The sequence below is a fragment of the Rhea americana genome, unplaced genomic scaffold (genome assembly GCF_003343005.1).
Source record: "Rhea americana isolate MKP2758 unplaced genomic scaffold, rheAme1 scaffold_420, whole genome shotgun sequence".
NCBI classification, from domain to species: domain Eukaryota; kingdom Metazoa; phylum Chordata; class Aves; order Rheiformes; family Rheidae; genus Rhea; species Rhea americana.
Window position 1 is genome coordinate 237655 of NW_028186558.1, and position 17130 is coordinate 254784.

General features: G+C 45.2%; 2 protein-coding genes across 2 annotated transcripts in view; one reads left to right on the forward strand and one right to left on the reverse strand.

Annotated features, from left to right (window-relative positions):
- Nucleotides 1-3: 3 nt before the first annotated feature.
- ATP13A1 (ATPase 13A1) lies at nt 4-15266 on the forward strand (the record flags this gene model as incomplete). The annotated part of the gene is made up of 26 exons (XM_085315145.1): nt 4-282; nt 690-779; nt 1108-1298; nt 1670-1742; nt 2060-2215; nt 2730-2799; nt 3473-3579; nt 4232-4361; nt 4640-4695; nt 5262-5388; nt 5656-5793; nt 6348-6468; nt 7127-7284; nt 8104-8279; nt 8687-8797; nt 9327-9452; nt 9745-9853; nt 10456-10655; nt 11051-11147; nt 11626-11807; nt 12305-12419; nt 12714-12910; nt 13086-13228; nt 13848-13959; nt 14297-14440; nt 14855-15266. Coding segments are annotated over 26 exons (3519 nt in total), but the record flags the coding sequence as incomplete, so codon positions are not given.
- The window catches only part of MVB12A (multivesicular body subunit 12A), a 2626-nt gene continuing 522 nt past the window's right edge, over nt 15027-17130 (reverse strand). Inside the window, exons 3-8 of the mRNA XM_085315147.1 lie at nt 17003-17128; nt 16794-16928; nt 16426-16523; nt 16009-16073; nt 15879-15929; nt 15027-15777 (exon numbers count right to left, since the gene is read on the reverse strand). Coding sequence (XP_085171273.1) covers nt 15715-15777; nt 15879-15929; nt 16009-16073; nt 16426-16523; nt 16794-16928; nt 17003-17128 — 538 coding nt within the window. The 3' untranslated portion in view covers nt 15027-15714. The remainder of the gene's footprint in view (nt 15778-15878; nt 15930-16008; nt 16074-16425; nt 16524-16793; nt 16929-17002; nt 17129-17130) is intronic.

Sequence of the window (17130 nt, forward strand, 5' to 3'; positions counted from 1 at the left end):
GCTCCGGGCGCCGTGGACGAGCTGGTCTCGACGGTGACGCTGTACCGCCGGCGGCCGCGGCTCCTCCACGGCACCGTGCTGCCCTTCGTGGCAGGGCTCTACCCGGCCTGGCTGTGGCTGTGGGGGCCGCGCGTGTGGGCCGCCTGGGGGGAGACGGGCGCGGGCCGCGCGCCCCCCGAGGCCGCGCTGCTGGCGCTCGCCGCCATCGGCGTCGCGCACCTGCTGACGGCGCTCTCGGGACTGTGGTCGGTGCACGCGCACTGCGCGCTCACCTGCGTGCGGGTGAGTGCGGCGGCAGCGGCCGGCCCGCGTCCCCCCGGGGGCTGCTGGCGATGCGGGTGCGCTCAGTGTCCGGGGGTGTGGACCCTGCCCCGAGCGCCGCGCCAGCTCTTCCTTCCTGAAGCAACCGTTGTAGCTTGTTTTACCGGCGGTTATGCGTGCCCTAGCTGCAAGTCGCTTATTGAGTACAGTTCCTTTGCTGGGGGGTGTGAGTTCTACAGCAATCCTCGTTTGTGGATGAAATGTGTTAGTCAGAGAATCCTTGCATCTCACAGTGGCTCTGCAGAAGCCCCGGCTGAAAAAAATCTATTTGCATGCATCAATGTGATCCAGCAAAGATTCCTCTTGAGTCTTACTGAATTTCAGGGTCTGTAATCTGCTTTATGTAGCATATGCTGTTTGTGTTTCAGGAACCTAGTCCTAAGAAAGCCACATTGGCCAAAGTTGTGCCAACTCCAAATAACGGATCTGTAGAACTAGTGCCACTCCATAGAGATCAGGTAAGGATATGGCTGCTGCAAACAGAATTAGCATGTGTCACGTGCTTGGGAGCTGTTGTTTTATGTCAGACCTTTCAGACCAGATCAGTCAAGGTCTTTAGGCTGCAGTTTCTTATCTTTTAACTTAAATACTTAGGGAAAGTCAGCTGTAGTCAGTCACAGGTGGGGACATTAGAGATTGCATAGCGTTTCTTATTGCATGTTATCATGGGCAGTGATAAAAGAGCTAGAGATGGAAGTGATTGGTTGTTTCCTCTAGTTTTTTTCCTTCAGCTCAAGTAAGGTCTTTGGCATGTGTTCAGCTGCTTTTTTTCTCCTCTCTGTGCAGGGTGAGGATGGGCAGGAAGCTCTCTCATTTGAATTTCAGAAAATTAAATACTCATATGAAGTAGATGGTAAGAAACAGTTCCTTCCTGTAGCTTTTCCTGTGGAACATCCCCTTTCTTATTACCAGAATGCCCGAGGCTATCAGGAGGACAAAGATATCCGAGCAGCTGAGAAGAAATACGGTACAAACAAGTAAGTTTTCCAGGCACAGGTCTATTTGCCAGAGTGGAAGAGGTCCAAGATGGCCCAGTGTGTCAGAAATGAAAGTTGTAGAGATGGAATGGCAATCAGTGCTCTGTTTTTTTAAATGCTTACTGCCAGCACTACTTTCTTAGATGTAAGAGCCCTCTAAGGACAGAGAACAGTACCAGGGCAGGGCAGTTTCTCCAGAGTGGGCTTAGATGGAAAGCAATTCCAGTGTTTGAAAAGAAGAGAAAGATTGTATGTAGATATTTTGGAGTAAAACCTGGTCTTGCACCAGAGGCTGTAGATGTTTTTGGGGGGTTGGGCTGTTGCTGAGAAAACTGAACTCTTGGGTTAATAAGGATTCAATTCTTTCTCAGGGCTGAGATGGTGGTGCCAGAGTTCTTGGAACTCTTTAAAGAAAGAGCCACAGCCCCATTCTTCGTCTTTCAGGTAAAACAAACAGCTGTAAATACTTTTCCATGATAAGAATTCATTGCAGTCCTGGTTTGAGACTCAAAAATCAGCCGACAGCTTTCTAATACCAAGAGTAGTTGCTGTTCTTTCAGTGTGATATTGGGGTCTTAGCTGATTATTGCAGGAGCAACCTTGTTTCCTCCCTCATAGGTTATTGCGATTTTCTGTTTTTACAGCTTGGGAGAATTGAGTACATACTAATCCAGCTGAAAACATCGCTGAAAACTGAGGGCTTTTGTTTTTTGAATGAGATAGATGTTAGAATGACTTCCACATCATGTTCTCCTTACTAGGTGTTCTGCGTGGGTTTGTGGTGCCTGGATGAATACTGGTATTACAGTGTCTTCACCCTCTCCATGTTAGTGGCATTTGAAGCTTCTCTGGTCCAGCAGCAAATGAGGAACATGTCAGAGATTCGAAAAATGGGCAACAAGCCATACATGATTCAGGTAATCAGAATCAGAGAGGAAAGAGTCATAAACATAAGGCCGTCTGAGAAATTGAGGAGTTAGCAGTGCTTGATAAGAGACCCTGGAAATGAGAAAGATACTTTTACACTGGCTGTCAAATGAGGCAGAATCCCCTTTCTAAAAGGGGCAGAACTTGAAAAGGTAGGGTGTTGGGAAAGTAGAGGAAAAAAGACTTTGGGCTTTTTCCTGTCCCTTTCTTTCAAGTCCAGCTGTTCTGTCCAGTACATACTTAATACATTCTTGCTTATTTAATTCTAAGTTTTTGATCTCTTGCTTACAAGAAAATACATTTAGATCAGTAAGAATTACCGTATTTATTCTGTACAACTTCTTTGTATGATTTTCTTTTGGCGAGGGAGGGCATTAACATACATTTTTTAGTATTGCGGTCTTTTTGCCTGGCGTACTGTCATTTTTTCCCCATCTTTTTTACTCTGATCCTTTTCTACTACATTGACCCATGCAAGGCTTCTCAAAGTGCTTTTGTCCACAGGTTTACAGAAACCGGAAGTGGCGCCCCATTTCGAGTGATGAGATTATTCCAGGGGATATCGTTTCCATTGGTATGGCTTGCATGATGTTCGTAAACAAGTGCTCTTCTAAAATCAGATTCTTTCTAGTGTGTTAACTTGCACAGTGATTTGAGTTAGGTATTAAATTGCAATAGTCTTGATTGAATGCTTTTGAGGACTTCGTTTGGTTCATAGATGTCACAATTTAAGGATCCATGAAACTGATCCTTGAAATGGATCTCTTGGACCTTCTAGCTGTCTTGAAGGTATGTAAATACCCAGATAAATCAGCCTCAGATTCCTACTTCAGCTTAAGATTTTGAAGTTGAAGAGTTCCCTTTCTCCTGACAATATCTTCTTAGAATGAAAAAAGGGAAAGGCAGGTCTCTGTTTTAACTTTGTTCTCATTTTTTAGGTTGTATTGTCCCAGGATTTGATCGTAGTCTTCAAAGTTTGAGTGGCAATGAGAACTAAATGACCTGATCTTGGGACTGTCCTGGTCTTAATATGAGTCTTGATAACCTTCAAGCCCTTTTAGTTCTCAGCAGTGCTTTTGTTTTAGTGGATATGCTGTGGAGTTGTGTGATAGACTCAGCAACCCATGAGAGATTTGCCCTTCAGGAATCTTCTGTATTCAGATAAACTGAAGGAGAACTGTGTCCTGCCAGACAACTAGCCAAGCAATAGTCACTCCTGCCTCTGAGCATCTTCTATTTAATTGCAGGCCGATCTCCTCATGAAAACCTAGTGCCATGTGATGTGCTGCTGTTACGTGGAAGGTGTATTGTAGATGAAGCTATGCTGACAGGAGAGTCTGTACCACAGATGAAGGTCTGTGTGAACTGTTCTCTATACTGTCGCTTCATAGCAACCTGGAAAAGTAAAAACATTCAAGCCACTGCAGCATTTGCAAGTGGAAATTAATCTATTGTGTAAATGCTGACCCAGGGAAGCTGGCCTGCCTGTTATTGGCTCCCTACCAGTGATTGATAGTCTCTGGTAAATGAGAAACAGAATGTCTGTTTTGCCTGGCTGTGTGTATAGCCTTTGGGCCTGAACTGCATTGTGTGGGCATGGCATTGTCCTCCTACTCATTCCCCAGTCTGGATTCCTTTGGCTAGTCAGACATAGGAGGAACAAGTGTTAAGTACTTCGGAACCCTGAATCCCGCTTGTTTTTGTGCCAGTGGGTGGCTTAAAAAGGATAAAGTGATGCCTACGGAGCCTCCGTTCCTGAATTCAGTGTGCCAGGGGTGAACAAGTCCCCTGAAATGAGAATTTTCATGAGTGCCAGGCTCTAAACCCAGACTGATCAGGAGCTGAATGGCATGTTAACATCTAGATTCAGTTCAGGCGACCTCTGGCTGAAGTGGAGCTGAGAGCATCTCATTTGGAATAAGAACAGAAAGGAACACTTGAAATTTACTTGTTGACAGCTGACTGTGCACAGGCTGTGAATTTGAGACCTAAACATTGTCATGCAGGAGCCTGTGGAGGATCTCAATCCAGAGCACATCTTGGACATGCAGACAGATTCCCGGCTGCACATCATATTTGGAGGAACAAAAGTGGTGCAGCACATTCCACCTCAGAAAGCCAGCACAGGACTGAAACGTATGTATTTGTCTTTGTCCAAGTTTACTCTGAGAGGGCATATCTTACACTCACAGATTCATTTTAGGTTGCTTGATGCAGCTTTTGTATGGGGTCGTTGAGTCAGTCTCCTTGGCTCTGTTGCTAAGAGTTTACTGTGATTATTAGACTTGTGTGATCTTTTACCAAAGGTGACTGTGTCCTCTGGTAAGGATGAAGCCTGAAGTGTATTCTGTCTTTAATAAGCCCATAAAAGATTTGCGATGAGCTTACTGACCTCATTCATGCTCCCATTCCAGCTGTTGATAACGGATGTGTGGCGTATGCTCTGAGGACTGGTTTCAACACATCTCAGGTAAGATGAAACAGAAAGCACGTTCACATTAGTGATGTTGGTTGCATTGTTGAGTGCTTTGCTGTAAGGAAATCCTTATCAAATAGAGCAGTGAGGAAATACTAGTTGGGGCATCATTTTTTTTTCCTCTTCCAAACTAGCAGGTAATTTTGAGGTAGGTTTCAGGCATTCTGTTCTTTGCATCAAACATCAGACTATTTGTCTAACACAGAATTCTGGGAGTTGGGATTCGGGGTTTCCATTGTGACTGGCTTTGCTGCGAATATACTTCAGCTCCTAGTTACTCCTGTTTGTGTAATAATGATTTGTCAGAAAAAATGATAGAGTATGTTTGTACATGCTAGAGATGTGAACGTATCTTCTTGAAAGCCAGTTGAAAACTCAAGACTACTTACAAAGAGGCTAATCATGGATGGTTTCAGGCTGCTATACGAAGAAATGAGAATAAGTTTAAGGCTGTGGCACCAAAGCACCAGACTATAACTTTAAAATTGGACTTACATATTTTTAACAAAATACTGCATGCTACAGAGATGGTTTCTTGCACTGAAGACTGTTTTCCTCAGGGGAAGTTGCTACGTACAATCCTCTTTGGGGTGAAGAGAGTGACAGCCAATAACGTAGAGACCTTCATTTTTATCCTATTTTTGCTGGTCTTTGCCATTGCTGCTGCCGCATATGTCTGGATTGAAGGTGAGCCTTCTTTTCACATCTTCTAGCTCTCTACGTAGGGCTTGTAGCAAAGCTTGTGGGAAGGACAGTTGACATAATTTGTGAGACTTAAAATAGCTGGGTTGGGCTGCCCCAGTAGTGTAGGGTCCCATGCTGCATTGTGCATGTTTTTCTTGCCCTCCCGAGGTTGTTCTTAGGTAGGTGTACTCCTTCGCATTACTCATCCTTATTCAGTGGAAAACACAATCTGAGGATGAGAAGGTACAGGTCTCCTATCTCATTCTGTAGGCACCAAGGATCCAAGCAGGAATCGTTACAAGCTCTTCCTGGAGTGTACTTTAATACTGACTTCAGTTGTTCCACCTGAACTTCCCATTGAACTCTCTCTGGCTGTCAACACTTCTCTCATTGCCTTGGCCAAGCTCTGTAAGTACCAAGCCTAAAAACAGGGGCAAAAGTAGGAATGTTTTTTTGCATCTGGAACTGTGGAGACATTGGCTGTGGATAAGCCTACAAAATTACTGCAGCCTCCTTTGTTTCTGCACAGTGACAGTAACTGACATGGGTGTTGGAGATGGGGTGTGTAAGGGGGGGGATAAAAACCCCAAATACAAGAATGTAAAAGGCATATGCTTTGAAATGAGTCCTAAATCAAGTGCATGAGGGAAGATAACTGAACCAAGATTTTGGCATGAAAGCCTGCTTGTTCAAAAGTTGTGTAATTCTGCAGAGAGTAGATTCCTAATTGTGGATTAGGGAGGTGAATGGCTTCTATGCTTGATTACTTCACTGTTACACTTTGTCTGTTCTGGTTTCAAATGCCAAAAACATTCAGACTGGAGGTTTTAGTGTGCATTAAATAAACTGCTCTAGCTGAGCACCATGCTTATGGCTTCTGTGTTGTGATAAAGGTCACTGAGCATTCTGTCCTTGTTTTGTCATAGCTGATCTGTCATGAAATTTCCTCTCCTCTCTTTTAGACGTGTACTGTACAGAACCCTTCCGAATCCCCTTTGCTGGCAAAGTTGAAGTTTGCTGTTTTGACAAAACTGGCACATTGACCAGTGATCACCTTGTAGTGAGAGGAGTAGCTGGGCTCGGGTAGGTCCTGGGGTGTTTTCATCATATTCGATGATTTGCCATGTTCTGAGCTCTGGGCACTGTGGGAACTCTTTAGATGCAAGTGAAATGCTAGTCAATGGGGAAAGAGGAGATAACCAGAGGTTCAGAGAGTAAAAGAAGTGGAATGAATTGAAAGAGGAAATGTTGGTTAGTCTCTGTAGCCACAACACTCAGAAGAAGAGTTTATAGCCACAGCACTTAAGACTTAATTGTCTTGGAGGATTTCTTACATAGGGTTTTTATTTATTTGAGATCTTTGTTGCCTCCCTGTGCAGCAGCATCCTGCCCTCTTGTTCCACTACCGTAATACTATCTATCTTGAATGGTAGATGCTGTAGCAGAAAAATCTCATGGCTATTTGATGCTACAATTACCCAGATTTGTTATTTAAGGCCTCTACTTTAAGTGTTCAGCTTGAATCAAGTTTGCTTTGGAGGACTGACAAAAATTTTTGGCTTTGGCTCTTTTTGCAGTTGAGACGGTGCCAGGTTTCCTATAGCTTTGATGTTGCTATGAGAAGCTCTACTGTTTACTATATTCATTTTTTTTTCTCCTTGGAAAATATCCAGAATTCGTCTGAGATAGTGTGAATGGCCTTTCTGGGCATATTAACACGGGCAGTCTTTTTGTGCTGCAGGGATGGAAAAGAAGTGACACCAGTATCTGACATTCCGGTAGAAACCCACCGAGCAATTGCTACTTGCCACTCACTTGTACAGTTGGATGATGGGACGTTGGTGGGAGATCCATTAGAGAAGGCGATGTTGATGGCTGTGGACTGGACCCTGACCAAAGGTAAAAGCAGTTTCCAGCTCCTCTCTGCTCTTACGCACAAGTTTGTACCTGAACCCTGTTATGCATCTTGATTTTTTTGGTGGTGATAACAGTGCTTTTGTCAGTTCTTCTGAGTATGAAATTATCTGTGGTATGGAGATTTTCTGTGCCTCATGCTGGCTTTTTGCAAGGAGTGAATTCCATCTGGTATGACACAGAAGTGGTTTGGGGCGGTGGAAATCCTTGCACTGGATGTCGGTGGGACAGTAAACAGTAAAAATCTATTCTCAAGGCTGCAGAGATACTGCATTCTGCAGCTGGTATGCTCAGGTTGGTTTCTTTTGGTTCTGATTACTCAGGCTCAGTAAAATCAGGGTGTGACTAGCTAGTGCGTATCACAGTAATAGAAGCATGACAATGTGGGTTTTAGCACGGTCTGTGCACAGTCTCTCTGGAGGGTTTCTCCTCTGCTTGCTTGGCTTCAGCAGGTGCAGGTAACCAAAGAAAAATCTTCCTAAGTTATTGAATGTGTGTCCCGCTGAAACTCATGCTGTTGTGTTTTTGGCTCCGGATTTTTACTTGAGATAATACATGCTATAAATGTACCTTCATGCTATAAATGTACCTTCAATCTGCTGTGTAACTGATTGGATGGCCTATATGCATCAGTACCAATAGCTATGTCCCTTAGTTCTTGAGAAGAGAACTTTCAGCTTTGCATGCTTGTATCTAAGGAGAGGAAATCTCGGTGACCTGTGGGTTACTTGTGACCCAAAGGGAGTAATGGTTACTTTTGATACCGAGAAACCTTTCAGGATTTCCTGATCTGTTTGTTTCCAGATGAGAAAGTTTTCCCCAGAAGTATTAAAACTCAGGGACTGAAAATTCACCAGCGCTTTCATTTTGCCAGTGCCCTGAAAAGAATGTCTGTCTTGGCGTCGTACGAGAAGATTGGCTCGACTGATCTCTGTTACATTGCAGCTGTGAAAGGGGCCCCAGAGACGCTGCACAAAATGGTGAGCTTGGCTCTCTAAGAGAGGAAGGGCATTCTCTAACGTGTGCTCATGCCGCTAAACCTCTACTCGTCATTCCCGAGTCTGGAGCCTGGATAATATGGGGATTTTATTTCTGCAAAAGAGTACCACCAACCCATGCCTGAAAACAGACTCCACTGAGGATTTTCAATTTAGCCTCAGGGAGGTCTGAATATTTCACTATATGAGTTCCATTGCTGTTGCTTCTGCTGACAGCAGAAGGATGGATAGGATGGATTTGCTCTTTTGCCATTGATGGTGAGGGACGTCTCAAAGATGCTTCTTTCCCCCTTCAGCGTATTTAGTGGGAAATACTGAAATGTGCTACTAATATGCTAATTGTGTATGGAGTTTTATTRATTTGACGCCTTTCCCCAATGCTTCTCTAGCTGGCTCAGTGCCCGAGCAACTATCACACAGTCCATACGGAAATTTCACACGAGGGGGCAAGAGTACTGGCCCTTGGCTACAAAGAACTGGGGCATCTCACTCACCAGCAGGTATACCTCTCTGTTTAAGTCTTGACATTCAACAGCTGTTAAAGGAAATGTGGGTGGCATGAGCAGGGCTGGGAGGGAATCTTGGTCAGTTGGTGGATGCCAAAAGTTGCAATAGCTATGTTACTTTTAAACCCTGAATCTTCTGAGAAGATTGCAGCCTCTGCATTCTGCCCTCAGCTTTGTCTTCCTATGCTACATTGATAGATACTTCTGTTTCCCTGTATGTAAACCAGAGTCAACTCTTCCCTTTCAGCAGCTGAAGAGGCTTAGCACTGAATTCGGCTGTGAAAGTTTTTGTATGTGGGGATGGGGAAGTGTAAATATTCTAAGGGCTGTGTCTGTGGTGCTTTATCCCAAAGCAGCCTTTCTTGTAGAGCAGCTGGGGACAGTCCGGAATTTTTCCGTTCACCTCAAAGCACCAATTGTGTTTCCAATTGATGCTTTGACTGCAAGGATGCACCTATGGGAAGGCAGGATTTTTGCTATGAAGCAGCAGGTAATGCTCCAGTATACTGCTCTGCTTTGGCAGGTGCGAGAAATGAAGCGTGAAGCTTTGGAGTGCGATCTTAGATTTGTTGGGTTCATTGTGGTTTCCTGTCCTCTCAAAGTTGACTCCAAATCAGTCATCAGGGAGATCCAGCATGCATCACACCATGTAAGTGCCAGCAGCATTTTAGCCCCTCTGGCAGCCATTGCATTAAGAATGTGGAATTTCGGTAGCAGGAGCCTTTGTGGAGCGAGGATAAAAGGCTTCTCCATGGTAAAGGTGGTGATGCCTTTTGAATGTGCTGTTACTTTTGCAGTGGGATTTGCCTTGGCCCACAGAGAAAGCTTTCTGAACAAGGTGCTGCATAGAGCTGCATCTTATAAGGGTGTCACTGGCATCTCACTGTGATGTGACACTTGTCTACCCAGAATTGATTTGATATCTCTTGCTTCCCCCTCAGGTAGTGATGATAACAGGAGACAATCCTCTCACTGCCTGCCATGTGGCCCGGGAACTGCATTTCCTCCAGCGGGAGCATACCCTCATTCTGCAGCCTCCTGTAAGCAAAGGTAACTGATCCCATGCACTAAGCAGGCTCTGTATCTTGGAAGAGAACAGCCAGAGAACTAGGGCACTGCATCAAAGCCAGCTGCTTGCCATTAGTGTGGCTCTTTGATGCTGATAATGGAAGTGACTCACCTGCTTTCCAGAGTCCTGTCTAACCCTCTCTTCTCTGGCTTTGAATACTGTGAGAACTATGTATGTTTCTCTGCCAACTCATAACTAAGCTTTATGAGCACCAAAATAACAACAGCTTTAATGCCTCCTCCTTGTGTGGCATCAGAGGCTGGAGTTGACACAGTGCAAGTGGGATCATCTATCAGTTCAATGTAAACCATGGTGCAGCCCTGCCATGCAGGGAAGCTGAGAGCAATGTTACTGACTGCCAGCGCCTGCAGAGCTGGAAGGACATGAGTCCACATAAAGACTATAACTAGATGAGACGTGAGAGTGTCACAGACACTGGTCTGCTGTCTTTGTCATGGTGCTTGATGTCCATAACGGTGAGGGGCTGCCAACAGGGTTAGTGCACGCTCTGTAGCTGGGAGCATGTCTCATGGCCAGGCACCTCACTGGCATGTTCATGTCAAACCCGTGCTGTTCTTTCCAGACTCCAGCTGGCAATGGCAGTCCATTGATGGTGCTGTTGTGCTCCCCATCTTTCCAACTACCTTGCAAGAGCTGACACAGCAATACGACCTGTGTGTTACTGGGGAAGGTCTCTCTCACCTTCAGTCTGTGAGCAGGCAGCAGATGCTGAAGCTTATACCACACATCCAGGTGTTTGCCAGAGTGGTCCCAAAGCAAAAGGTGAGAGATTGCAGCTATTAGTATATCCAACTTTTGCGGGGTTCCCAGCAGGGCTTACCTGATGTCTGGGAGCAGCATAGATTAATGCTAAGGCTGTTTTCAGCGAAGGCGCACAACCTCTTCTGATACCCAAGCTAGCAGGCAGCAAGCACCAGAGCTCAGAGTGTGCCACACTGTTATCCTAAAGCATCTTGAGCTTGGTGAACCTTCTGGAGTTTGGGTGTCAGGCCAATGAATTCTTGCAGAAAAGAAGCACTTGACCAAGACACTTGCTCTCCAGGGATGTGCTAGGCTGAAGACCAGTATAGTTTCGCCACTGTCAGGTTCTTGTGTCCAGACTGTGCTGTATCAGAACACAAAGGCTGTTGATTCTGACTAGGCAATTCTTGTTGCAGGAGTTTGTGATCACTACTTTGAAAAGTCTGGGCTACACCACGCTGATGTGTGGGGATGGAACCAATGATGTTGGAGCTCTGAAGCATGCAGATGTGGGTGAGTCCAAATGCAGGATKCTCACGTGCCTGAGTTGTGTTAGTGTTCCTAAACACAAAGTTGATACTCATTTCTCTGGTGATTTGGGGACTAGAATTGGTTAGGATTGATCTAACTTCATCTGGTAGCAGAAACTAACATAAAGCAGAAAGATGTCTGTGATAGTGGAATATTGGGTGTGTGCAATCAGGTCTTGAAGGATTTGGAAGAGGAGCGTGTGCCAGTTGTGAAGCTGAGTGATGCTGGTAGAATACTGGATGTGTGCACCAGCAGGTAGCATGAATTGGCTGTGAACACACTTTTCTGGAAGAGAGATTCTTCCTAATTCTCCGAGCTTTGACTCAGGAAGTGTAACATGTCTGAACTCCTGTCTGGCTCCAGGAGTAGCTGGCAGCGGGGATTCCTACTTGGTGAAAATGCTTTGCCAGTAAAGGGATTACAGCGCTTTTCCCTGCAGCTAATGTTTTGGTCTTAACAGGAGTGGCACTGCTTGCAAATGCTCCTGAGAGACTGCCTGAACGGAAGAAGAGACCTCGAGATGGAGCCAGTGACGGCAGGCCAGCTTTGCTGCCAATGGGAAGTGGGTCTGTGAAGCCCACCTCCCGTGGTGCAAAGCACAGAGTTATGTCCCAAAGAGAGGAACAGCTGGCCATCCAGAGGGTTTGTAACTAGATCTGCCTGTGCCCATTCTTGGGTTTCTGGGGGTTTAAAAGCCATTTAACTTACTCTTGCTCTTCTTTTCTCCTCTGGTTCACTGTTAATTCATGAGAACTGGAAATGGCAGGATGTACTGGGAAAAACTAGCCTTACTGCTTGTTATCCTGAAGTGACAGAATGGATTTGATCAGAGGAGATGCTGCTTTTTCAGACAGCCATCAAGCTAATGCTTCTAAACGTGAAGGTTTCTCAATGCCATCTTGGAACGGTGGTGTGGGAGAGGATAGTATGATATTCTCTGAGTCCAAGTTGTGATAGGGGGTTAGGTTTAGCTCAGTTGGTTAGAGTGTGGTGCTAATAATGCCAAGGTCGCGGGTTCGATCCCCATACAGGCCACTTGTTTGAGGGTTGAATTGGATGATCTCCAGAGGTCCCTTCCAACCTCACCAATTCTATGATAGCAAAGTGTGTATGTATTTCTGTTTCTTACTGCCCTGCAGGAGCGGATCAATCAGGTCTTGAAAGATTTGGAAGAGGAGCGTGTGCCAGTTGTGAAGCTGGGTGATGCCAGCATTGCAGCCCCTTTTACCTCCAAGCTTTCCTCCATTCAGTGCAGTAAGTGCATGGTGGCAATTGAATAGTTGTTGTGGATCTACAAGTGTACAGATTCCCAAATAAATCAGTCTAGGTCTCAAAGAAGTCGAGACAGAGGGTTTGGGATGTTGAGAAACGCTCCCAACCGCATGGCTTTATCAGATGTTTGTGGGTTTTTTCAGCTGGGGAGGAGTTACACAGTGTGGGGTTATACTCCCTCTGTGCTATTTCAGAAAAAGAGAGGACTGAGGGACAAAGCCCCAGAACATGTTTGGCTTGGTTTGTTTCCAAATGCTGCTTCCTCTTGCTCCTTAGTCTGCCACGTGATCAAGCAAGGTCGTTGCACGCTAGTGACAACGCTCCAAATGTTCAAGATCCTTGCCCTGAATGCCCTGATCCTTGCCTACAGCCAGAGTGTCCTTTATTTGGAAGGGGTGAAGTTCAGTGATTTTCAGGCAACTCTGCAGGGTCTGTTGCTGGCTGGCTGCTTCCTTTTCATCTCCAGGTCAAAGGTAAGGAGAGGGAAGTGCATTGGGACAGTTGCTGGTCAATGCCCATCATATTGGGATTACTGTAGGACTACCCCTCTCCGAAAATGAGAAATGTGGATGAGCATGAGATTTTGCTGCTTTTTACTATCTCCACACTTTTTCATTCCAGTCAGTCCTGCTTGGTTTTTGTTCCTAGCCTTTGAAGACACTTTCCAAGGAGCGCCCACTACCAAACATCTTTAACCTCTACACAGTCCTGACTGTGCTGCTGCAGTTCCTTGTCCATTTCCTCAGCCTGGTTTATCTGTACCATGGTGCCCAGGTGCGCAGCAATTCCAAGTAAGTGTCCGTCCCTCCAACACACTAACACGTTTTCTCCACTTGCTGCTAAGTAGGAGGGTGGAGGGAGTCCTCCCTCACCACTGCGCTTGCTCTTCAGATGTTCTCTTGAGCACACTAAGCATTAGGAGTTTAACATAGTAGACATGCACAAGGAAGGCATTTGCGCTATACATTAGATGCATCAACAGGCAGCCCAGCATAGTAAGAATGTGATGGGGAAAACCAGTGGGCTTGGTCTGTGATATGTTGCAGCCCTAATGGTCTGCTGTCCCCCAAACAGTAACAGCAAGGAGACTACTGGATGCCTTTTTTTTAAAAAAAAAAAAAGAGGAATTCATTTTTTCACTTGATTTCTCTTTTTGTTACGAAGAGCCCAATGAGTACATTTACCTATTCTTGCAGCATCTGCAGCCCCACTAGTACTTGTACAAGCATGCTACTTCTGTCAGGGGCTGGGCTGCTGCTAATGGTGCTCACAAAGTTTGGGAACAGCTGCTGTGGCCCGAGCAGAACGTGTGTAGTTTAAATAAGGGTTGGTGGGGTTATGCAAAGAAAGCTAAACTTTCCTGATGATCTTGTCTCTGGTCTACTCATCTCCAGCTCTGTTCCTTTTCAGGCGGGAAGAGTTTGTGGATCTGTACAAGGAGTTTGAGCCCAGCCTTGTGAACAGCACTGTTTATATCATGTCAATGGCAATGCAGATGGCTACATTTGCTATCAACTACAAGGCAAGACATGTTTAAGTTATATCTCCAGTGAGACTAGAGAGGCAATTTTACACTTAATATGCAATAGTACTAAACAGAGTTTAGTACTACATATAATACGTAAATACAGTAAACAGTGTATATATAATATAAATATTATAAATAGTATATGTAATATATAAATGTACAGTTTGTCAGGGCTCTGTAGAGAAAAGCTGCTTCTTATTGTACCAAGTTGGAATGAGCTGAGACAAGCATCCCCAACTGTTTCATGAATTGTTACACATCCTCTGTTTTGAACATACCTCTTGAGCATGTGCACAGCAACACCTCACAGTTCCTCCCTTTTGTGTTTCAGGGCCATCCCTTTATGGAGAGTCTACAGGAGAACAAGCCTCTGCTATGGAGCATCATCCTTTCCGGACTTGCCATTGTGGGCCTTCTCACGGGCTCTTCGCCAGAATTCAATGAACAGTTTGGCTTGGTAGAAATCCCTACTGAGGTRAGCAGGCAGCATTTCTCTTGAGATCACTGCATGAAACATAACCCATATGGGCCCCCTGAATTACATGTTGTGTTTCCATTGGGAAAACAGGAGTAATTTCCTCTTGAGGAAATCTGGAGGAATCTTAAGGCTTTTAGCAGAATGTAAGGCCTATGAAGACTCATATAGGAACACTAACTACCTAAGTAGCTTTAAAAGGAGAGCGTATAGCAGCAATCCTGCTGAAGCACTGAGAAAAACTGTAGCAAGTTGTGAAAGTGAGAAGGCTAGGTCCCTAGTTTAGCAGTTGCTGTATATGACACTAGCACTTCAGTAAGTACCTAGCATGACAGAGGCTTTGTTGTGTTGGGAGAGCATAATTGAATGAAGTGGAGCTGGAAAGGGACTAATCAGTTGTGTTCTGTTTTCCAGTTTAAGATTGTGATCACTCAAGTGTTGCTGGCTGACTTCTTCCTCGCCTTGTTAGTGGACCGAATTCTTCAGTTTCTGCTGGGGAGTGCAAAACTTAAAGTGCCTTCCTGAAACCAATTCTAAGGTCCTTGACCCCAGCAGTGCTCCAAGAAGGCCAGCACCCAGAGCCATGTTTCCACATCACAAGAATCATCTTTATTCTTTTGACAATAACTCTAATCCTGTGCAGGAGCAGGCATGGGGAAGCATTCCTCCTTATCACATGGAAACCACCTCTGTGTAACAATCAAGGCCACTGACTTTTCAATGTTTCCAGGATACACCACCACCTGTCGGGAGTTTTGTACTGCCCTACACTTGAGGAAGCGTTTACAGAGTTTAGTAACTAAATCAGAATCAATGTATTTTAAAACCTGTTTGGAACTTCCTTTGTGGGGTGAAAAGCTTTATAATGTTTTTAATATGCACTGAGACTTAAGGGCAGGAGTAGAAAAGCAACAAACTGAAGACTAGGCTGATAAGAGTTCTTACATGACTGAAACACTAAGTGTTCTTGCAGGAGGTAATGTTCAGAACAGAGCTGTGGTGCTGACAAAGCCTAGGAGAACAAACACTGCCGAGAACATCTATACATTGACTTATGCTGCTGCACGTGCCCAAGTTGGAACTCTGTATTTCAGGAATGTTTAAAAAAAAATATTTTGGCAGGTGAGAAGAGAAACATTTATTTTCTCCCTACATAACTCCTGTACTATTATATTGATTAGATTTTTTTCAGGTACTCTGAACTTTAAGCTGTGAGAGACTGTTGGGATGTGTGGCGGTAGCTTACATCCTCAAGGGAAGGGTAGGCTCCAGTGCTAACAAATGCTGGGTGGGAGTCTGGCAGCTGCAGTCCTTTCAACCACAAAAGCATAGCTGTACTGAAAACAAAAAACAGTCAACATAAGACACTGACATTCTAGAAATTCAGAATCCTGCTACTATCCACCCCAAAACAGGTATGACAAGAACGTCTGCCTACCTCTTTCTCAATCTCAGCAAGAGACTTAACATTCAGATCTGCAAGAATAACCTGAAGAAAAGGCATAAAATTAAGACTATGAGTTGGGACTAAGAACAACAGCATAGCAGTGATTTAGACAAATACTCACGCTACTGCCAGAACTGATGTTGCTTTCAAATTTAGGATGTAGTGTAAAAGGTATTCCATCCATAGCTGAAAAGAGAAGTGATTGGCAGATGCTTTGATAATGTCAAAGGAAACATCTGAAAACAAGAGTACTTAATTCCTACATGTAGTATATGAGCAGGTTGGGACAGGTTAGCACCTAGAGGAAAAAGAGCTGGACCAAGATACCAATGACTTCTTTTAAAGCAAGCAAGGAATAACTTTGAAAGGAAAAAGCTCCCTCTAGAAACATAGGTCAGTTCCACTATTTAAAGGCAGCACCTTTAGAGAAAAGTTTTGCATGAACTAACAATAAGCATAGATATTAACTCCAATCAAAGTACCATGTGGCTGCTTTACACAGCTTCCTTATTTTATGACAAATGAAGAAATGGCTTACCTGAGAGGCCATAGATGTTGGAAGTATCATATACAGATGCATGCCAGGTGAGAGAAGYGCTTTTTGAGCCAAATGGAGTTACAGACTTCTCTGGTGACCTACAGCATATCAGAATTAACTAATGTCTTTCACCTAGACACTACTCCTGCCTGTGAACACTGCATTACACATTATGGAGGCATGGATCCTCTTGTCAACTGTGATGTGTGGTGCTAAAGTTTGGGGAATGAGGTGCCTTGTGTAAGAGGTAACAAACCACAGCCCAGGCACCACAGAGTGGAAACCACGAGGTGGCACCAGCGCACACAGGCTTCTTCACAGCCCCGCACCGGTTCAGGTAGGATCGGAGAAGGTTCATGCATACATACTTTAGGTCTGTGTCAGCCGGCTGTAATGAAAGCTGCTTCAGTCCTAGGTTAATCGTCCTGGGCGTGGGAACGGGCCGGGGGGTGGAGATCGAAACTGGCCCTTTTTTGCACCAAACAGCGAAGCTACCGATTTCCCTGGAAGAAGAAGGTGGTTTCCCAGCAAGAGGCAGGTGAGGGCGGTCGGCAGCGCGGGGAGGCGGCCGACCTACCCTATCCGCAGGTAGCCGGGCACGGCCTTGCTCTTGCCGCTCAGCTTGATGTCCAGCACGGCGGCGCCGGCGGCGGCGCGCGGCAGCAGCCTCACGCAGAGCCGCTTCCGGCGGGATCCGGCGGGGCC